The 23,589-nt window shown below is 32.5% G+C and overlaps 1 protein-coding gene across 2 annotated transcripts; it reads left to right on the top strand.

The window, feature by feature from the left end:
• Positions 1-7: 7 nt before the first annotated feature.
• Positions 8-19,738, top strand: LOC106068254 (uncharacterized). 2 transcript variants are annotated; one of them, XM_013227560.2, is made up of 11 exons: positions 8-124; positions 1,258-1,380; positions 2,758-2,922; positions 3,187-3,361; positions 4,018-4,117; positions 4,673-4,754; positions 5,106-7,377; positions 10,608-10,667; positions 11,370-11,478; positions 11,876-11,981; positions 13,069-19,738. In XM_013227560.2, exons 3-11 carry the CDS (start codon positions 2,828-2,830, stop codon positions 13,073-13,075), a joined length of 3,006 nt encoding a protein of 1,001 aa, XP_013083014.2. In that variant the 5' UTR covers positions 8-124; positions 1,258-1,380; positions 2,758-2,827; the 3' UTR covers positions 13,076-19,738. The 2 variants fall into 2 exon arrangements, with proteins under 2 accessions (XP_013083014.2, XP_055881664.1); XM_056025689.1 differs by lacking the exon at positions 2,758-2,922.
• The last annotated feature ends 3,851 nt before the right edge of the window (positions 19,739-23,589 follow it).

The following is a 23,589-nucleotide window of genomic DNA, read 5'->3' as shown; positions in this document are numbered from 1 at the left end:
TAGTTGAGAAAAAAAATCCACTTCCGGCGCTGTAGTCATTTACGCAAAAAAATAGCGTAATGTTGTGTTGATTGTTGATGAAAGCAAGGACAAGGAAGTTATCACTTAATTTTGCGGCTCTTTTGTAATCTTTCTTTATTTTACCATTGCTGCCTACATTCTCATTTAAAGTTTTAATTAAAGAAAACAGCAACAAATAATCAAATTGCTTCTTATATATATTTCCATACATTTAAAAATGATCATAAAATCATGATAATGATTATATATTAGTTCGAGACAGTCAATAATAAATATAACTAAGACAAGAATATAAATATTTAGATCTAATATTATTTATTTTATTATATTATCAATATAATATTAATAATAGCCACATTCTTAGACCGTAGATGTCGTAGTCTCGACACTAGTGACTCACTAGTCTAGACTAGATCTATATAGACCTAATACTCATTTACCGAGTCTAGTCAGTCTAGTCTAGTGACTAGTCTATATTCTATATATATCTTAGCTAGTTTATACTCGTAAATTGTATGTAAATGTAGTGTAGACAAGAAAAATACTAGAATCTAGATTCTAGGTCTAAACTCTAGACTAAATTAGTCTAAAGTATTCTATATCTAGAGTCTACTATATTATAAATATTATATAGATCTAGTATTAGACTTGGACTTTCTTATTAGTTATTAGGACTTTCTTAGTATTTGTATACTGAATAGTATAATTATACCTTAATTAACTTAATATATTATATATAAGTATAAGAGGCTACTACTTTTACTGGAATAGTAATAGTGATATACATATTATACTCTATCCATTACGACCTAGTAGAGTCTAACTAAAATCAAAAATGGATTTAGAGAATCTATAGTTAGAATCATAGGTCTAGCTTTTAAAAAGTCAAATCCCATTATAAAGATATAGATTCTATAGATCTTAAAGTAGTTAAAGTTAAACTACAGGCAATTTTCTTCAAAATTTTAATTACTTGGAATCGGAAACAGATTATATTTAGAGACTCTAAATCTATCCACCCACTTAATCAAATTGTGTTTATGGCACAAAAAATATTTGATTTTTTAATTTGTTTATTCATATGTTTGACTATCTTAAAATATTATTATTATTATTGAAAGGCACCAACACTTATAAGACTATAAGAGTGATATTATTACCATCAATCAGAACATGTATAAAACGTAAATTGTTTTACTCACGCACTTATTTTCTGATATTTTTTGTTTGCTTTAGATTGTGGGGCAAGAATGATCAGGGTCGCAAGTGCAGCAAAGCGCAAGTGCAGCACCAATAGATTTGAAAGGAAATACTAATTGATTCTTTGCATTAGCTATGTTGGCAGCAAAGAAATCATGTGTAAGTTGGTATATCTAATATTATTGACTTGATAAGAACTATGTTTAATACGTTAATAATATAGTGTTAAAAAAATAATTTTGCTATAGTCTTGAATGGAGCATATGTTTATTTTTTATTATGACTCTATTAGGTTAGTGTGTGCCTGAAATATCTTTTAAGTAGAAAATGTAATCTTTTTTCAGTGTGGAGAAGGTTGCTTAGTGCTTTAATTATATGTTAATGTCAGCTTATAAATGGCTTGTTTATGTATATATAATAGAGTTACCCCATATAATTTTCGCCTTGACAGAGAGCACAGCAGGAAAAAAAAAGAAGGGGGGGGGATAACAAGTAATCTTTCTCTTTATACATTCTATATTTGACTACATTTATGACGTGTATTTTTTAAACACGTCAATATCTGGTGTCATTAAAATAGTTGCATGTTTTTTCTGTAGCTTTGTTTTCATTTTGCCCCTTTCTATTGCCCTTCCTTTTCGTACCATGGCCATGGCTTCACATATATTTCGTGGAGTCAACAGGTCTTTCATTGTAGTCAAAATTCCTGCATCAGGTAACTGTTTATTTCTATCAGGCGCATATTTCTGGAAAATGTCATTGACGAAACTGTTGCTCTCGAACTTTACAAGATGGCTGTAAGCTTTGTTTGCGAACATTACGCCATACATCACAGTTATACATGCTGAAATTGTGTTTTTGTCTCAAATACTTCCCTCTACTATCACTATTCACTTCCAAGAACGCCCGCATGACCCTCATTGAGTTTACAATCGGGTCAGCGTCTCTCTATATCCCTGACTCCATCAGATTCAAAATTTGCCTTTTACCTTTACACGCAATTCCCTGTTAGATTAGCCTTTGCCATGACAATTAATAAAGAACAAGGCCAAACGTTCAAAAAGATATGCCTGTATCTTTCAAAACCTGTTTTCAGTCATAGACAATTGTATACATGTTGCTCTCTCCAGAGTTTCTTCTTTTCATTCACTCACATTTGTTAGCCCAAAACCCACCTCATTTGGACAACTGTGTCTTTCAGGAAGTGTTCACCTGTTACTATATAGTGGTGTATGCTGCGCAGTGGGTTGACTAGTTGTTTAATATTTCAAATATTAATTTAAGCTGTTAAGAGAAATATTCATCTGATAAACCAGTAAGAGTTTTGGTTGTAACTAATCTGTATAAAACTCAGCTTTTTTTTTTTTCTGTTTTAAAAATAACACTTAAGCTATTAACATTTCTTGGTTGTCATACATTCTTTTTGGTTCGCTTCATATTCTGTCTTCATCCATTGAAAAAAAGTTTCACATTTTCATTGTGTATGAACTAATGTATATCAGTGGTGTTTATGGGTATTAAATGTTTCAAATTCAGATTAATTAAACTCATTTGGGATGGAAATCTAAGAGAGCTAAAAAGAAGAGGTGAGCTGTGTGGAGTGACAATGAAGCCACCTTTGACAGTGGAGGCAAGGGTGGCAGAGGACCTTCGTAATTGGTTAGCTTCTGAACTGGAGCAGCTCGATGCTTCTAATACTAAGTGAGCTTTAAATCAGTCAATGTCTCTAGTTGAACAAATGTTTGAAATTAAGCTCATTGTTTTCTTTACATTAAAATGTTTATTCATTTTTTTTTTAATTTGTGTGTACAGAAAGAAGGCAGGTTTTTTTTTTTTTTTTTTCACTTTAGAATTATTTATGAAAAAAAACAACAACATCTTGTTTTTAAATGTTAACATTTGATAATTGAATGGCTGCTATTTCTTTTCCTTATGTCTTTATATCATATTTTTGTATTTGTCTAGTCAATTTGCCCATCATGTTGTAACCATATTGTTACATGAAGACCTGGACATTGAGGATGAACCTTTAACTGCTGGAGATGACTTTTTACAAAATATATACAACATCAAGAAAGGGAAAACTCGGGACAGACAGAAGAAAGCTGCAGTGCAGTTTTTAAGGAGTGCAGTTTGCTGTGTAAGTAAATAGGTCAAATATGAAAAATTATTTCTAAAACATTAAGTTCTATCAAGTGTTATTCACTTGTTTCATTGACAGCGGTTTGAAAATGTGTTATGTAAGAAGAAACAAAGGTGTTTGTAGATAATAGAGACTTGGTACCCGAACACATACCTGTTTACATTATACTTCATGTACTTTTGCCTCAGTGCATGTCTAGTTAACTATAGAGACTTGGTACCCGAACACATACCTGTTTACATTATACTTCATGTACTTTTGCCTCAGTGCATGTCTAGTTAACTATAGAGACTTGGTACCCGAACACATACCTGTTTACATTATACTTCATGTACTTTTGCCTCAGTGCATGTCTAGTTAACTATAGAGACTTGGTACCCGAACACATACCTGTTTACATTATACTTCATGTACTTTTGCCTCAGTGCATGTCTAGTTAACTATAGAGACTTGGTACCCGAACACATACCTGTTTACATTATACTTCATGTACTTTTGCCTCAGTGCATGTCTAGTTAACTATAACTTCAAAATTCAATCATTTAGGCCCAGACAACAAACTTATTTAAAAAAAAAAAGTAATTAAAACATACTTTTTTTTTGTGGCTAAAATATTTTCAAATTATTTTTATTAGAATTTCTTTTTATTTTAGAATGACTCTGATGAAGCTGAGATTCAAGGAGTTGTTGATGAACTAATGGTAAAAATTGATGAAACTAAAAGTAAAATGAATAAAAAGAGTTCAAAGAGAAGTAAGTCATTTTTTTGATGGATTCACATTCTACATTTTAGTAGCCTTAATTCTGATCAACCCATCATATAGTTTTACAATCTTAACATCACATACACACTGCCATTTTAGTTTCTGGCATAGAGGGAAATGAAAATACAGCATCGAAGATATCTTCTGAAAAATAATCTGACCACACCAATAAGACAATATGAGCTAACTATATATCCTCCAACCCCTAGAAGTTAGAAAACAATTACATTTGTAAACATTGAATTTTCGTCTAAACAAAGAAAACCACATGCACACATCAACCCTTCTATTCACACTGCTCCTTGAAATGTCTCAAATTAGAATGTCCCCACTTTCTCAAACAAATACTACTCTACTTCTTTATGGCAGTGCAAAGTAAGTAAGAGTAGAGCTTGCTTCTTTCCATAGCAAAGCCTACTGAGGTAGCCTAAAGATTAGCAAAAAAAAAGCTGACTAGAAGAAGAAAGTATTTTAAAAGTAAAGTCATTAGTATTCAGCCTTTATTCATTTATGATCATTTAACATCACATTTTATATTTATCAGGTCTTCTTGCGCCCATTGCAGTCAATGTAAAATCAGCTGTAGCCCAGGCTAGTAATAAACAGGATGGCCTTGAACAAGAAAGGTAAGTGTAATCATAGCATATTTTTGTTTTTCTCATATTGTAATCATTTATGTTTTCTTTAGGTTCTTATAACTTTAAACTTAAAAAATTAGTAATAAGACTGATCTGTTATGCTAATGAGATTTTTAATAGTTGAAAGATTTGTTTACTCTGATGTCATGTAGTAAACTAGGTTTTTGATGTACTGAAAAATATCAATAACTAAAATATGTAAAAATAAAAAAATATATATTTCTACATTTAAATTTGTCATATAAAATTTTAAAAAAAGATAAGTTTTCCTTAATGTGAAGTTACGAAAAATCACTTTAAATTGGGATTATACAAAGCATTTTACACCTTTACCTGCAGGCGCTACAATGAAGCATTTCCATCACTAGCCAGTGAAGAGTCCCTCAGCAAAGAAGGTGCACCTCGATTCAATGTGGATTCTGTGTGGAACAGGTCTCCTCCTGCTGGCAAGGAAAACAGCAAGAAACGGGTGAAAAAGAAACCAGTCCAGTTCCTAAACAGACAGTGTTACATGTTCACATGTCAGGAAGAAGCCCAGGCTTGTAGTATTGCTAGACAGGTAGCTGCTCTTGCCTTAGCTGAGACTTCATTACCTAATGTTGAAGCTGCGGAAGTTTTCCCATCCACATTGCAGGACAGCTCACCATCTTCTTTTGGCGACAACTCCGGTTGCTGGAAGTCAGCTTTTCGGACTGTTGTTCTCACCAAGGTCTTTTCTCCCTCAGTAGCCCCGCTTCAGTCCAAAGATAAATTTCTAGTCCCATATGCTGACACAGTTTACAAGGTGTTTTCCCCAAATGTTGTTAGTAAATTTAATTTAAAATCATCAGACCTAGCTCTAAGTGTGAAGAAAGCAACCTCAGAAGACCAAGCTTATTCTAACAGTCGACACTTTCACCCAATTCCTGATGGGAGTGGTCAGCATTTGTATTCAGAATGCCTGTTGGATGAAGATGAAACACTTGACTCAAAGAAAGCAGATAATGAGATCTGTGCAATCTTTGAAGCTGGCATTATAGAAGAACAACAACTTAGACAGAAAGTACAAAATGTAGTCCAAAATAAAGTTCAGAAAGTCAAGAAACCAAAAGTAACAACACCATATCAGAAGATTCCCAGTGAAGATGATCTTGAACATGCTTTACAGTTTCCCTGCCACTGTGGGGATTTTTGGCAAGATATAGTACATAAAGGTGGCATAGCACTCTATCCAGACTTACATGTGAAGGACATCACTTTAAATGCTACTGATGGACTGAAACCAGCAACATTACTGAATGGTGGCATTGAACAATATGCTGACTTACATGAAGAGAAGATCATGAGTGAAACTGATGGACTGGTTAAATGTACTATTGATACCCCACTTCGTAGTGTATCGACATCGATAGAACAGTTTAATGGCTCTTCACAAAATTCCAACTTACACTGGAAGGACAACACCATGAATGAAATTGGTGGAGTGGCTGAGTGGGCTCAGGTGTCTTTACCTACAGCACCAGTGGGTAAAGAGATCAGTGACTTATCTCTACTTAGCTTAAAATCTTTAAGAGAGACTTACTCCCTACAGGTTATCAAGAATTTAGTTGTAAATTATGTTTCCTCTGTTTCCTGTGAGCAAAGATCAACTGGGCACATTTTGAAGGGCATGGTAGATACACTTATCAAGAGGAAAGAATATACTTTGCTCCTTGTAAAAGGCAACATGAATGACAAGAAAATTAAGGAAAGCCTTGATGTAGATCAAGTTTTAGAAGTATGCATTGAAACCCTTACTAATATTTTATCACCAGAGGCAACAGAAATGGTATGGTTTGATGAAGCTCATTCTTTGTCAGAGTCAGATAGATCAGACAAACAGGCTAGTGACAACCATAATGTAGAGAAATATTGGCAAGAAGAAAATGTTCAATTTTCTGTGAACTACATCTTAGAGAGCATTGATAAGAGCAACCATATTGACAGTGCTAGTGAATTAAAAATAGCAGGTAGTAATAACTTGCTAACTTTATGTTCTACTGGTCCTGGATTGAATTCCGCTTGTATTGATTTAGAAAACATACCTGTTGAGGATTTAGTTAGTGGCATTCCTAGTTTGAATGGGTTCTCACCTAGCTTTCTTGACAATGTAGATCTTACATACCTAGACGATATGGAGAATAGAAGCATACATGGAAGTGATTGCCGACCAAGGAGAACTCCAATGACTTTCAGAGAGGATGCTCTCACATGGGAGGGCAAAACGGAAAAAATAGATTTGTCAGATGGCTGGCCACCTGATAGTGACATACATAGTAAAATGGGCCTAGCCGCCCAATCTAAAGAGTGGCACATTGCATCTGGGTGTTATCTTGCACCCCTGCAGCCAGTGGAGACAACAGGACTGGAGGTGTATGACCAGCAGGACATTGGTTATTTCTCTAATGACATGAGGCAAGTGCAGTGGGACAATCCTTGGCCATTGACAGAATGGGACCATATCTGTAAGGAGTACCTTGGGGGATTTATGGTGAGTACTCCAGCATGGCCACAGCGTGCTTCTCCTCCTAATCCATATAGGCCTTCCTTGTTGACTTCCTGCCTCAGTAAAGAGGGAGCTCAGTTTCTTGAGGTGAGTGCTTTTTCTTTTCTCTACCCTCCTCCCTTTTTTTTTTCTTTTGTATAGGTATTGCAGACCTGCCTACCGTTACGCAAAATGCATATTCGTTACGCAAAATCTCCCAAAAATGACAGTCAGTGCGCAAATACGCATTTAACCCCTCGCGTTACGCATTTCGTATCCTTTTTTTTCCCTCTCTTAACTAGCTTACGAGTGGTCACGGAGGTCACGCTAAGCCATCCTGTTGGGGGGGGGGGGACAGAAAAGGTGGGGGAACACATTGTGTCCAGATCTATACGTTGATTGGTTCTAAAAAGCAATTAGATTTAGTCTAGAAATGAAGAACGCAAGAGTGAGGGAGTGGCGGGTTGGTACCAGGTTAGTACCGTCTATTAGCTGATACACCAACGTGACTTTTTCTTTTTGTAAGTTCATTAGTAGAAATTAATTATGTTGAATCCCTGATTCCCGTATTCATTTGTATAGAAAAAAATATCGAAGTGCTATCGATTCAAAACACATTGAGTGACATTGTAGATATCTAATCTAGATAACTTGTTATACAGGAATAGATCTACCTAGAGTCTAGCTAGTCATTACGTTATGACAGTTATGTCACGATTCTCTACATAACTCTACAATCTAGATCCAATTTAGTTGTAGTATGATTTAGATTGACTAGATCTAGATCTTAGATCGATAACATCTACTACCATCTAGTCTAGATCTAGACTAGATTCTTAGTCTTAGCATAAAAAAAAAGGCACGTTGGTGTATCAGCTAATAGACGGTACTAACCTGGTACCAACCCGCCACTCCCTCACTCTTGCGTTCTTCATTTCTAGACTAAATCTAATTGCTTTTTAGATCAAGGATGAAGGTAGGCCTACGAAAGTTTGGAGTAGACCTACGTTTGTAGCGGATCCACGGCATCGGTGACACTCTTGAGCCCAGATCTAGAGTAGATTATATTCATTATATAGACATAGATCCAGATCTAGTCTAGATATCATCTCTATTGTCGTATTGATCTAGATTTAGATTGTAGATCTAATATTATATATATATATGACAAAATAGTGGATTGCGTAAGTGTTACGCATTCTGGTGCCAAAATACGCATTTTGACCATCAGCGTTACGCATTTGGACTTTTTTTAGTAGGCAGGTCTGGTATTGTATGAAATGTTTAAAGCACTATGGCTTTTACTAGGATATCTTCATGCTCACAATAGTAAGATCCTCTGACCTATAAAACACAATTTTTGATGTTATGTTGTAAACATAGCATGTCTAATTTTGTATTTAAAAAAAACAAGATTACAAAGAGAGTTTGTGTTGTCACACAAACTCGGAGGCGGCCCCCGTCGGAGTCGGATCCCTGTCGGATTCGCCTATTTGCAAGGCATATTCAAGACATGATTTTGTTTTGATTTTTAAAAGTAATAATGTTTCAAAGATTCATTTGGCGTTGTAAAAAATGTTTTTTTTTTTTTTCTGTAAAATGTTTTACATGTTTTGGATGTTCCTTTAAAGTTAAAGATAATTTACTTCCTTATCCGATTCTCCCGCTCGACTATGGGGGATAGCAGCGAGCAGGGTATGAAACCGGTACTGTTTTTGAGATAATTAGTTCAGCACGCTAACTGCACGACCAGGGCATTGCTCTTAATAACAAACTGGCTACAAACTAATAGCCTATTATTGATAAAGAGATGTTTGTAAAATGTTTTACATGTTTCGGATGTTCCTTCAGAGTTGAAGATAGTTTACTTCCTAGTCCAAACCTCCGCAGGACGACGGGGGATGGGAGCGGGCAGGGTTTGAACCCGGGACCATCGATAAATCCAAATGACAGCCCAGCATGCAAAATGCACGACCAGGCAGCCATCCCGACCAGGCAGATATATTACACATTACGGCATGACAACTACCGGATATGTACAATATATCAGACGAGCGATTTTAGATAATCTTTGAAATTCTAGATCCAGAATCTACAGTGATTTTAATTAGAATATAAATCTAAATCTAGTTTTAAAAATGTAGCTCTAGTGTAAAAAAAAAAGCTAGATCTAGTGTAAAAAATCTAGCTCTAGTGTAAAAAAACATCTAGATCTAGTTTTAAAAATCTAGATTAGATCTAAATCTAGCTATTTTGCCTTTTTTAAATACAAGTCAGATAACACTGCCTAGTGAGGTTAAAAATGTCTTTATCAATACGAGCAGGCTCTCGAGGGTTCATAGACATTGGTGCACCGAGTTATTTTAGCATCTCATTTAAAGAATTAACTATTAGATATATTACATCAAAGAAAAAAAAATCCATTACGTCACAATGGGCTAGTTAGACTAAATTTGTATGTATTTTTATATATGTATATATATATATATAAGGATTAAAGACGCATTTTTTTCTGCGTTTTGTCTGTCCGTCATGTTAATATCGAAAAAAAAAAAGACTAAAAGCTATTGAAAATCTGATTAAAATTTAATTTCCCTTCAGAAACATCGCAATAGTTTTAAGTTTCCATAATGGATTGTTCCGGATGTTTGTAATTAAAGGGCCTAGTGAGAAAAAATAAGAATTCCAGATAAATCAAATACCATTTTTAATTCAATTTTTGGGATGGTCTCGTATGAAAATTAGAATTTTATTTGAAGAATTTGTCTTTAGTACTGATAAAAACATTCTAGTATTATTTGACACAGCCCAAGAGAGTTGAGGCACGACATGGCCTAAATTGTGCCGATGTGCCTCAAATCAAAAATCAAATCAAACCAAGAGAGTTGCTTTTTTTTTTTTTTTTTTTTTTTTTTTTTTTAAGGGGAGTTAATCCATTGATTTTTTTCAACAAAATCTCTTTATAGCCAATCCCAGTATTCTTTTGTAAAATCATCCCTATGATGTGCTAATTATTGTGTAAATCTTATTTTATCCTTGCTTTCCAAATGAAATAGTGAATTTAGCATGTTTTGTACTTTTATATTATTGTTGGCTATTTTGAATATTAGAACTAACATTAAATGAACTGACTACAGGATACAACCCCTTGCAATCTATTTTTGTCTTTGCAAATGTTCTATACCAAATATTAACCCTTCCTTCCTCCTCCTAGAAAGAATATTTGTACTTTATACATTTGAATTTCATCTGTTACATATTTGACTACAATACTTTATACCAAGTTTAATATAAAATAATTATTTAATATTGATTTTCTTTTTTTTTGCTCCATCTAGAGTGCTTTTGTAAATTCATACTTTTCAAATGATTTCACGGAACCTCATTCTAATTTGAAGGTACGTTTCTACGTTTAAGCTTTAAACTATCAGATCATAGCTATTAGCTTCTTTAATACTTGGATATTTTTATTTCTTGTATGTTTAAGAATCTTAAGTTTAATAAATTAAATGGCATCTCAGCATTTGACTTAAATAATTGGGTGCTCGGCCAAAATATTTCAGTCCAAAACTGACCTTGAACACCTGGTTCAAGCCAAGAACAACTAGCGAATGCGAGCACTGATTACATAGCATCAGTTTCATTCAGCCTACCATTAAAAGAAGACTGGAACTTTCTGCTTTGTATAAAACATTTTTTTCCTGTTAATAATTTATCAATTGTAAATCTTTATGGGTACAGGGAAAATCATTGGTAAACACAAAGAGAAGTGGAAGACAGAATGACTATTGAACTGAACAAGGAAACATAGTAAAATAAAAAAAAACTTTGTGCATGTTTTGGCTCTCGCTTCCCAGTATGGCATGTGTTTAGTTTTAGAATATATATATTTACACTCTGTCTGATCTGTAAGAATCAATTAAATCTAGACATTATTTTTATGGGAAAAATAGTTTCTGTTTTTGAACAAATTCTGGTCAATAACCATGGTACTTTTTGATTTTGGTTGAATTTATTACCAAATAATATGTTTAAAGATTCTCATCACATGACTATTTATTATTATTTTAATTTATGCCCTATTCTGTTTTTCTATAAAGCGAACTGCTCATGCCGTAGACTGTTCTGCATTAGAAAAATTGTGGCTCTCCAGGAGAAACAATAGTTTAGAACGTTTTTGGCTGGCTAAGGATAGCCAGCATTCCATTGGTAAGCTAATCAAAGTTATATAAATGCTACTATGATATCACTTATAGTGAAGAAAGCATAAAAAAATAAATGTTCTGTTTGAACTGATTTGATTAGCTGAGAGATCCCTGCAGTTTTATTTCACTTTTATCATGGATCTGGTCATGGCTGTCACCTACATTATAAATTAACAAAACATGAAATATTTCCTAATTCTAGATAGAGAGGAATCAATTATTATAGTAGAAAGTAAACAATAAAAGGTACAAATAAAAACCAACAAATAACTTAGTTGCTGTTAAAAACATAATGCATTAATAATTCAGCATTCCAGACTTTTATTTTGAATACATTTATTTATTTATTTATTTGTTGTTGTATTTTTAGTTACTAGACTTGCTATTTTGTATATTTCCAGCTGTAGGTTGGAATTCTTCCTTTGCGCTGATTGAAGGTGTGACATGTTCCAATTGGTTAGAAAATAATTGCAATCTAGGCCATTCATGTCCATTTTCTCATCCTAGGTAAACAACTATTGTATATTTTTTCTTTCTCTTTATTTTATCACAGTTGACCCTTGATAGTCCCACGTTTACTGAGCTTGGGTGATGTGGGATTACCAAAGCCTTGCTGTACCATAAAGAATTTAGACGTATATGTCAAGAAAATTATATTTATGATATACAGTAATAAGATATTCTCTTAAACTTTCAATGGTATAAAATAAACAATAGAACATTTATTGATTTTAAAAAATCCAAGTAACTTCCTCTACTTGGGGATATTTGTAGATTTTTCTCTTGGTTTGGTCTTTAATGGATTTCACAAAATGTTTTATTTTCTCTCTAGTTTTCATTTAAAAAAGAAAAGGTTTTCTGATGCCATAAATCCAAGAAATGCATTGATGGGAATTTTCTGAATTCCGAAAATTTCTTCTGATCCGATTTTCTAGCAAATAAAATTATTCTACATAATTTAAAAAAATTCAGTATCATCTTTTTTTAAGTCTCCGCGACAGGCCAGTTCAAAAACCGGGAAAGGGGGGGGGGGGGGAATTTTTTACAAAATTTCCTAAAATTTTTAAAAAGTCTTTTCCCATCACTGTAAATGTCAGTAGGAGTTTCACCTCCATCATACCTCTTAATAATTTTCCATTCTTTTCTGGAAGCAATGTTTTATGTTCAAGTTTGCAAACTTCAACGCTAACAAATATGGCAGGTAAACAGAATCATAGAAAGACAATCATGAATGTATCACTACTTAACGCAGCAATAATCACAAGAGAACAAGCAAAATGTACATGTCAAAACACATGTGCAGCTTGAAGCATACATTGTCACAGAGGTAGCATGTGTCGGATTATTGTGTTGAATTAAAAAGTGTCCGGCTATCAAGAGTCATTTGTACTTGTTATAAGAACACAAACATTCAAAATATGAATTGCAAAAAAAGCATGACTATTTAGCAACATATTCTAGAACTATGTAGACTGACTTGAATGGTTGTAATGAGCAAAGCTTAAAATAAAACCAAAAACACTTCCAAGTAGTACCATATATTCTTTTCAAATATTATTTTTTTTTTATTTATTTATTTTTTTCTTTTCTACAGTATATGATGTGTTAGACTAGAAACTAGAGACTGCAAGAATTACGTTTTGAACCAGTATGATGGAAAAGAAGTAACTTAGACTGCTCATAACATCAACCATTTCATTCACTATGACAACGATTCATATACGTAAATAAAAAAAAAATCATTGTTTAATCATTCATTTATTTTGCCTCAAACATTTTTCCAATTATGGGCTAGTGTTTTATATTTGTTTTGCTTGTAACAAAATGTTACATTGCATGGAAACCTTGGGCCGCCAAGGTTTATAACAAATTGTAATATCTGTCTAGCACTGTTTGCTTACTAGCCCAATACAGCTATTTGAATAAGTCCATTAAGATTCTTATGTTGGAAAAGGAAATAATCATTGAAATTGTAAACAATACCAATGTGGAAACAATTGATGTTCTAGAGGCACGCAGTCTTTACAATGTGTTTATATCTGTATATAGTATAACATTTCACAATGCAGTGATCATTTGGATCAGTAGCATAATTACTTCATTTTTTTTGTATATTCTGAAGGATAATTTGGCATATCTATCAACTAAAAAAATGAAAAGAAAATAGTGTACCATTCAACAGTGTAACAATGAGATATTTCAAAAATAAATCTGTGCCTTCTGTGTGAGCTATTCCCATTGTAGACAGTTTGCTTGTTTCCACAAGACAAGACAATATTCTGTCAGAAGTTTGTTTGTGTACTTAAGTCTCAGGCTGGCCATCTGTTTGAAATGGATAATTGGCGACTGTAGTATTGTCAAACTCTTGATTGTATGCCCTTTTATCTGTAGTATGTACATATACTACCATTAATTTATTCACTCAGGTCTATATTTAGTAGGATGATATGTATATGAGGGGTAGGATGGTATGACTGGGTCATAATCTATGTACAAATAAAAGTTGAGACATTTTTCTGTTTAAGTTGAAAATACAATGTTTATCCTATTTCCAGTGAACATTTTAAAATCAAATCCTTCAATTAATAAATGCTATATACGGATTTGGTACCTTGTTCTATATCTCAGTGATTGAAGATATATTTTATACAAGCCAAAAAGGAAAATCCATTATTGAATGCATTATTTAACAATATTTTTTGGAAGTTATTTTAAGAGTATCGTTTACTATAAGTTTCCTTTTCAAATTTACTATTAAATTGGGTATTGCATAGTTGATTACATTAACAATTATTTGTTAATTTAAAAAAAAAAAAAGCTTTTTGACACAGAAACATTTAAGAAACAATATTTATCTTTTGTTTTAAGTAAAGTCCTATTATAGTTTTGAATCCCATCCAGTAATTATTATTATATCTAGTCAATGGTTCACATTCTTTTTCTTTGCAATACATTTATTTGATGTTTGAAAGTAAACTTTTGATTCTAGACCATACATAAGGAATTACATTTTTTTTTATAACAGTTAAATAATTTGGATACATTTGTTGGTATGAATTTTAGGAGACATTTACATTTTTTAAACTATATAATAATCTCATTCTCCACATATTTTAAACTAGGATCACTGGGATGAGAGGGGGTGGGGTGGGATGATTAGTAGATGGTGCTGAAAAGTGTAAGCAATTTTTTTTTCAATTTGATTGTAGAAATCAAAATGCGTCTTTCACTATGGTCTTCTGTTGTGAATGGTCATTGCAGATATGCCAACAGTTATGTTTCAGCGATCAACATTTTGTGTTGTTAATGGTTATTAAGATATATTTATCTATTGAGATATGCACTTTGATTGGTCCTCTTTGTTCAGGCAATGTACAGTCATTCTTGACACTAATTAAACTCTTATATTAATCAAGGTTTACAAAATGCATGTGCCATGAGCTGAGTTTCAAAGTAAACTGCCTCAGTTAATTGTTTTTTGTTCTTTCTTCTTTTTTTTTTTTTTTTTAAAATATTTGCTCTTATACTGAATAAGAAAAAAATAAAGTGTCATTGAATAAGGTAGAAATAAATTTCTTAATCTGTTTCTATTTTGTTTTGTTAACATGCTGTAACAAATTTACTTGAGTAAACTGGAGAGGATGTCAGTTTGTTGATAACTCAATAGATTCATTTTCACATCAGCTATGGTAAAAATTGAAGACAATAGTACTACAATCAGTTTTAAATCTTCCATGCTATGATTGGTGTCATTTTTCTCTCCAATTTTTATCTTTTATTCCCAATAGGTCTGGGTATAGAGTCAATTTTCTTCTTAGTACTTAGGCTATTATTGTTTTGTTTGTTATGAAATGAAAACTGTGGCCTGAAATTCATATTTGTGAAACAAACTTGCACAAATGAAGAAGAGTGGGAAAAACAAAATGTCTAGTGTTGGAAGGCCTAACAGTTGGCATATCTGTGAGAGTCTGTGTACAACACCCTAACAGTTGGCATATCTGTGAGAGTCTGTGTAGAACACCCTAACAGTTGGCATATCTGTGAGAGTCTGTGTAGAACACCCTAACAGTTGGCATATCTGTGAGAGTCTGTGTAGAACACCCTATAACATTGTTGGCTTTGTTCTTCTTTGTGAACCGGTGGTGATTTGTTTGGTGAAGCTGGTCTCTTAGTGCTTGCATGACTGGGTATGAATATAAATTAAGTTTGTATGGTTTCAAAATGTATGGTTATTAATGTTGAATGTTATTTGAAATATATTCTGTTCAGTTAAGGACAACAATAACCAAAAAAAAAAAAAAGAAAGAAGTTAATTGTTTTTTTTTTAAAGCATAATTAGGGATTGTTTTTATTTCATTTTTTTTTTAAATCTGTGATATAGTTTTAGTGACCAATTGTTCTTTCCATGAGTGTTCTGGCACTAATTACAATGGTATCAGTTCTCAGGAAAGTATTTGAGTCAATGTCTGTTAAGAATCAATAGACTGCACTAACAATGATTAGTTGTGCTAAGCATTCATTGGTTCCATTGCCATGAAATAGTTCCAAATTGTGTTGCTAATGAACACAACAAAATGCTTACAAGTACATAGTGAGTTGAATGTTAGTCATGAAGAGAACACTTATAATGTGGCACTCTTTATTCTTAGTCTCTACTCGCAGACTATTACAATTTCTTTAGTTATATCTACTTATTGAAATGTTACTCAAGTAGGAATAAGTCTAGTATCAATGTCAGAAGTATAAACTAGGAATCAAATGAGTGGGCCTAAGTTAAATGGCTGACTTGAAAATAGAGTTCATGTATAGTGGACACGTTATTTATTTTGTGAAATCACGAGTTTGACTACATCTTAATTGACAGATAGTCAATATAGAATTTTTCCTTAAATGTTTTGTATCATCTGTCATGACATTCAAGACCAAGATGACAGAAATATTTGTGAATATTTTTCAAGCCCCGCCCCAAAAAACAACTTACACTGTCTAGCTGGTCCAGAAAATGGTTTATGTTTGATCTACACATATGCATTATTTACTTCACTGTTGTATATTTACTCTGGTCCAGCTATCCTAGTTTGTGTGAGTGAAAAGTGCAGAATGACAAGCTTTGAGATGACAAGAACAAGTGAAGGATTTCATGTTTCTGTCTCCCAATAGACAGATGACATTTTTTTGGAAATGAAATAACAGTATTTCCATTGAAAGTGACTGCTTGTAAAAAACACATTTAAAAATAAATCAGTGCTTTGAAGTTGGCCTGTTCTGAAAAGAAAATCCGACAATATTTTATACACTCTACTTATGTGTCTATATGTTTTCATGTGTATTTTGATGCCCGAACATATGTTAAACAAGGGTGTTTGTTCTTTTATGTTAAACAAGGGTGTTTGTTTTTTTATGTTCTACTGGACTAGACGTCAAGACTTTGTCTAGTAATTCATTCATACAGGAGAAGAAAATCCAGTGATTACTATTTGTGAAGTTTGTATGTCCAGTATTGGAAAGAAGAGAAACTTTCAAGTATGTTGAATATATGTTGTTTTTGCAATATGTGTAGTTTTTGTAATTGTGGCAATGTTTGTTGTTTTAGGAATGTTTAATAACTGTTAGAATTCTAACAAGTTACTCATAGAACTGCTATGAAATGTGTGTATTGAGTTAGTTTAAAGCTTTTTGTTTGACTTGTCCAGTCTTTGATTGCCCTATTTCAATATAAAAATCATTTTTCGGAGCAGTAATTATAAACCCATTATTGACTTTTTTCCTCTCTGTACAATGTTTAAGAACAATTGGCACACTTTCCTTCTTTGCCACAGTGCATGGGGAACTGGTAGAGATCAGTGATCTTCTCTTGTCTGTCTGTAGCGTAGACGGTTTACTCTGTCTCAAGTCTATTTTCACATTTGGAGATATGCAATCCTTATCATTGGTTGAGAGTTACTGTCTATCATTTCAGTTAGTACTTAGAGCCATGAAGAGTTTTGGGAACGTTTGGATATTGTATAACACCCCCCCCCTCCCCCCTATCTTCCCCTTGTAACAAACAAACAGTAACTAAAACTCAATCACCTTTTCTGAATACACTCATGTTCAAATTTACAAAAGACTTGTTTATTAAATATCATTTTTCCAAATGACATATTTCACCATGGTATCTATAAAAGTGATGGGCAAAGTATCGACTTCTTTCAGCGCTTCGATGAGGTATTCAGTTTGTTTTCCCCAATATTGTACATATACATCAGGTGGCCGCCCGAAAAACTGTAACGCTGATTATTAATAATTTTTGAAAACCTGTGGTATAAGCCTTATGCAAAAAGTCCAATCCGCAAAATTCAAGGTACCACTGTAACTGTTATTTCATTTGAATATTTTTTTAGTTTTGTTATGTAACATATCTTCAGATCACTTCCCCTTGTAACAAATTGTAAGGAATTTGTATTATCCCCGCCCCCCCTCCCTCCATAGGTTGTTGCATATTATCTGAGCGTTCCCTTTTAATGGATTTTATGCCAATACACGTTTTACTGTTGTGGTCACTGCAATGTTAAGAAGGCTTTACTGCTAATAAACTACACTTAGTTTGTCTTGATATGATAGTCATATATAGTCTGGAGGTTTTCTTCTTTGATTGGTTAAAGACTTAATGTAGTTCCAAAGTAGAGAGATACTGGTACTGAATGTAGCCAAAAGGTTTTGTAGTTTACCCCCTGATTTATTCTTTTTGTATTCATATATATTTGTAGAGTCTTACTAGAGTGTATTACATTAAGTTGATCAGACTATTAAGTTGGCCTTGTATAGCTCATGAGTATATATTTATACATATATATATATATATATATTTATATTTGAACTACATATAACATTTTTATATTTTGGATAATGCTATTTCTTATCAAATGTTTGTCAACATACTCAGCAGCATAGGAATTTGCTCTATTTTATTTGTACAATGTCAAATTTCTTTTTTATTTTAAAGCGTAGCTTCATAGTATTAACAGGCCACATCCCCAAGGACATTTTGCTTTAATGCTATATTTATGTTTGAATCAAAACATTTATAATTCTCCTGTTTCATGAATTTTTTTTTATATTTGTTTTACTTACTGCCTTTATTTTCCTTTTAAAAACAAAACCAAAAAAAAATAATTTCTTTGTGGATTTTATTTGTTTCATGGTGATTGCTTTTCGAATCCAATTATTTGAAGGGAATTGAAGTATTTTGTGCCAGGAGCCACTGGACTCATTCTGTTTTATCTGTTTTAGCTATGTTTAATTCATATATATATATATATTTGTATTGTCCAATGCACTGTCCCATTGTAATTATTCATATTGCATTTTTTTTAAGATTCATTGAAATATTTGACATTATATTAAACTTATGAAAAAAAAATACAACACACAAAAACAACAACAGAACTTAAAAACCTTTTTAGATATTTGGTTGGGAAAAAAATACGTTTTGTGAACAGTTTGGCCTACAGTTAGAATTTGTGTTTTCCAGATCTTTGTCTATTAATTGTATTCCCAATTTGAGTTTAAAACCTGTGCAAATAACGTGATATAATCGAATCCACGAATTACATCATAATTATAACATGGAACACTGATGGTGTGCCCCTTGACACATAGTATGATGTTCCTACTGTTGTGGTATGATGTCTATTTTAGGCCCATGGTATATGTATATTTATTTCTTGTAATTAACCAGCACTGATTCGATATACAATCAACGAATCAAAGCAGTGCTTCTCAGTTTTATGGGTCAGTGAATAGCGCACTGTAAATACCGGTATTAGACAGATCGTTGTCTCTGCACACGTTTCTAGACTTCACCTTCCAGAGAGTTGACAACTTTGGGAGTACATCCTTTTGTTTTTGTTTCAAGTGCGTTCAGTTGAGAAACACCGTCTTTTTTTTTTTTGTGTATTATATTTGTGTGAATAGCTCAATAATAGAGCTTGTCCAATGTATTGGATTAACATCAAAGTTTTGATCAGAGTGAAAAAAAAAATAGAAGAGCTAGACCCACTTGTTTGGGATTTGATCCACCTTTAAGACTTGTTTATTTGTGGGTCATTGCTATCTTTGAAGTGTTTTGTCTCTTAGTAACAAGAGACACCAAGTTTGACTAGACATGTGTCACTGTTAGGAACATATTAGATCACTGTGAGTAGACTGTAGACATGTGTCAACATTCCAATGTTTTTAAGTCCATTTGAAAGTTAGAACAAATAAAAGATGAAAACTAACAATGGCCTTTTTTTTTTATGTCGGCTTTAGTCATTACAAGCTTCTTTTTGTGTTGTTTAATGTCAGATGTCTGGTTTAGTCATTACAAACTTCTTTTTGTGTTGTTTAATGTCATATGTCTGGTTTAGTCATTACAAACTTCTTTTTGTGTTGTTTAATGTCAGATGTCTGGTTTAGTCATTACAAACTTCTTTTAGTATTGTTTAATGTCATATGTCTGGTTTAGTCATTACAAACTTCTTTTTGTGTTGTTTAATGTCTGGTTTAGTCATTACAAACTTCTTTTTGTGTTGTTTAATGTCTGGTTTAGTCATTACAAACTTCTTTTTGTGTTGTTTAATGTCTGGTTTAGTCATTACAAACTTCTTTTTGTGTTGTTTAATGTCTGGTTTAGTCATTAGAAACTTCTTTTTGTGTTGTTTAATGTCAGATGTCTGGTTTAGTCATTACAAACTTCTTTTTGTGTTGTTTAATGTCAGATGTCTGGTTTAGTCATTACAAACTTCTTTTTGTGTTGTTTAATGTCAGATGTCTGGTTTAGTCATTACAAACTTCTTTTTGTGTTGTTTAATGTCAGATGTCTGGTTTAGTCATTACAAACTTCTTTTTGTGTTGTTTAATGTCAGATGTCTGGTTTAGTCATTACAAACTTCTTTTTGTGTTGTTTAATGTCAGATGTCTGGTTTAGTCATTACAAACTTCTTTTTGTGTTGTTTAATGTCAGATGTCTGGTTTAGTCATTACAAACTTCTTTTTGTGTTGTTTAATGTCTGGTTTAGTCATTACAAGCTTCTTTTTGTGTTGTTTAATGTCAGATGTCTGGTTTAGTCATTACAAACTTCTTTTTGTGTTGTTTAATGTCAGATGTCTGGTTTAGTCATTACAAACTTCTTTTTGTGTTGTTTAATGTCAGATGTCTGGTTTAGTCATTACAAACTTCTTTTAGTATTGTTTAATGTCATATGTCTGGTTTAGTCATTACAAACTTCTTTTTGTGTTGTTTAATGTCTGGTTTAGTCATTACAAACTTCTTTTTGTGTTGTTTAATGTCTGGTTTAGTCATTACAAACTTCTTTTTGTGTTGTTTAATGTCTGGTTTAGTCATTACAAACTTCTTTTTGTGTTGTTTAATGTCTGGTTTAGTCATTACAAACTTCTTTTTGTGTTGTTTAATGTCTGGTTTAGTCATTACAAGCTTCTTTTTGTGTTGTTTAATGTCTGGTTTAGTCATTACAAGCTTCTTTTTGTGTTGTTTAATGTCAGATGTCTGATTTAGTCATTACAAACTTCTTTTTGTGTTGTTTAATGTCATATGTCTGGTTTAGTCATTACAAACTTCTTTTTGTGTTGTTTAATGTCTGGTTTAGTCATTACAAGCTTCTTTTTGTGTTGTTTAATGTCTGGTTTAGTCATTACAAACTTCTTTTTGTGTTGTTTAATGTCTGGTTTAGTCATTACAAACTTCTTTTTGTGTTGTTTAATGTCTGGTTTAGTCATTACAAGCTTCTTTTTGTGTTGTTTAATGTCAGATGTCTGATTTAGTCATTACAAACTTCTTTTTGTGTTGTTTAATGTCATATGTCTGGTTTAGTCATTACAAACTTCTTTTTGTGTTGTTTAATGTCAGATGTCTGGTTTAGTCATTACAAGCTTCTTTTTGTGTTGTTTAATGTCAGATGTCTGGTTTAGTCATTACAAACTTCTTTTTGTGTTGTTTAATGTCTGGTTTAGTCATTACAAGCTTCTTTTTGTGTTGTTTAATGTCTGGTTTAGTCATTACAAACTTCTTTTTGTGTTGTTTAATGTCTGGTTTAGTCATTACAAACTTCTTTTTGTGTTGTTTAATGTCTGGTTTAGTCATTACAAGCTTCTTTTTGTGTTGTTTAATGTCAGATGTCTGGTTTAGTCATTACAAACTTCTTTTTGTGTTGTTTAATGTCTGGTTTAGTCATTACAAGCTTCTTTTTGTGTTGTTTAATGTCTGGTTTAGTCATTACAAACTTCTTTTTGTGTTGTTTAATGTCTGGTTTAGTCATTACAAACTTCTTTTTGTGTTGTTTAATGTCTGGTTTAGTCATTACAAGCTTCTTTTTGTGTTGTTTAATGTCTGGTTTAGTCATTACAAACTTCTTTTTGTGTTGTTTAATGTCTGGTTTAGTCATTACAAACTTCTTTTTGTGTTGTTTAATGTCTGGTTTAGTCATTACAAACTTCTTTTTGTGTTGTTTAATGTCTGGTTTAGTCATTACAAACTTCTTTTTGTGTTGTTTAATGTCTGGTTTAGTCATTACAAACTTCTTTTTGTGTTGTTTAATGTCTGGTTTAGTCATTACAAACTTCTTTTTGTGTTGTTTAATGTCTGGTTTAGTCATTACAAACTTCTTTTTGTGTTGTTTAATGTCTGGTTTAGTCATTACAAGCTTCTTTTTGTGTTGTTTAATGTCAGATGTCTGGTTTAGTCATTACAAACTTCTTTTAGTATTGTTTAATGTCAGATGTCTGGTTTAGTCATTACAAACTTCTTTTAGTATTGTTTAATGTCATATGTCTGGTTTAGTCATTACAAACTTCTTTTTGTGTTGTTTAATGTCAGATGTCTGGTTTAGTCATTACAAACTTCTTTTAGTATTGTTTAATGTCAGATGTCTGGTTTAGTCATTACAAACTTCTTTTAGTATTGTTTAATGTCATATGTCTGGTTTAGTCATTACAAACTTCTTTTAGTATTGTTTAATGTCATATGTCTGGTTTAGTCATTACAAACTTCTTTTTGTGTTGTTTAATGTCTGGTTTAGTCATTACAAACTTCTTTTTGTGTTGTTTAATGTCTGGTTTAGTCATTACAAACTTCTTTTTGTGTTGTTTAATGTCTGGTTTAGTCATTACAAACTTCTTTTTGTGTTGTTTAATGTCAGATGTCTGGTTTAGTCATTACAAGCTTCTTTTTGTGTTGTTTAATGTCATATGTCTGGTTTAGTCATTACAAACTTCTTTTTGTGTTGTTTAATGTCAGATGTCTGGTTTAGTCATTACAAGCTTCTTTTTGTGTTGTTTAATGTCTGGTTTAGTCATTACAAACTTCTTTTTGTGTTGTTTAATGTCTGGTTTAGTCATTACAAGCTTCTTTTTGTGTTGTTTAATGTCTGGTTTAGTCATTACAAGCTTCTTTTTGTGTTGTTTAATGTCTGGTTTAGTCATTACAAGCTTCTTTTTGTGTTGTTTAATGTCAGATGTCTGGTTTAGTCATTACAAACTTCTTTTTGTGTTGTTTAATGTCAGATGTCTGGTTTAGTCATTACAAGCTTTTTTTTGTGTTGTTTAATGTCTGGTTTAGTCATTACAAGCTTCTTTTTGTGTTGTTTAATGTCAGATGTCTGGTTTAGTCATTACAAACTTCTTTTTGTGTTGTTTAATGTCAGATGTCTGGTTTAGTCATTACAAGCTTCTTTTTGTGTTGTTTAATGTCAGATGTCTGGTTTAGTCATTACAAGCACCTTGTTAATTTTCCTTAGACATATAGGTGGAAGGAGTTAAGCTTTGTAATGTGTCGGGAATATAATGTCCAGGACTCTGATGCATATTAGAGTGAAGGGAGCACTAAAGCACTGTAGACTTTCAGTTTTGTGGAGTCCTCTCCGTTGCTACACTTGTCCTTGAAGTCTGTCAAAAGCAGCACTGGCACGAGCAACACGGAAGTCATTCTCATCATTAAGGTTGGCGTTTACTGATATAGTGCTTCCCAGATAGACAAAAGTTTTAGCATTTGCTAGTTTCTGGCCATCTATGAAAATGTCTGGTTCTGCGACAGATTTATTTTGAGGAGGTTGGTGCAGCACCTCACTCTTTTTTACAC

This window comes from Biomphalaria glabrata, chromosome 1 (assembly GCF_947242115.1).
Source record: "Biomphalaria glabrata chromosome 1, xgBioGlab47.1, whole genome shotgun sequence".
NCBI classification, from domain to species: Eukaryota; Metazoa; Mollusca; class Gastropoda; family Planorbidae; genus Biomphalaria; species Biomphalaria glabrata.
This window is presented reverse-complemented; position numbering and strand designations above follow the sequence as displayed.

Coding starts and splice junctions, on each gene's coding strand:
- LOC106068254 (XM_013227560.2), top strand. CDS start 2,828: ATGAAGCCACCTTTGACAGTGGAGGCAAGGGTGGCAGAGGACCTTCGT. Junction 2,923..3,186: donor CTCGATGCTTCTAATACTAA/GTGAGCTTTAAA, acceptor GTATTTGTCTAG/TCAATTTGCCCATCATGTTG. Junction 4,755..5,105: donor GATGGCCTTGAACAAGAAAG/GTAAGTGTAATC, acceptor CTTTACCTGCAG/GCGCTACAATGAAGCATTTC.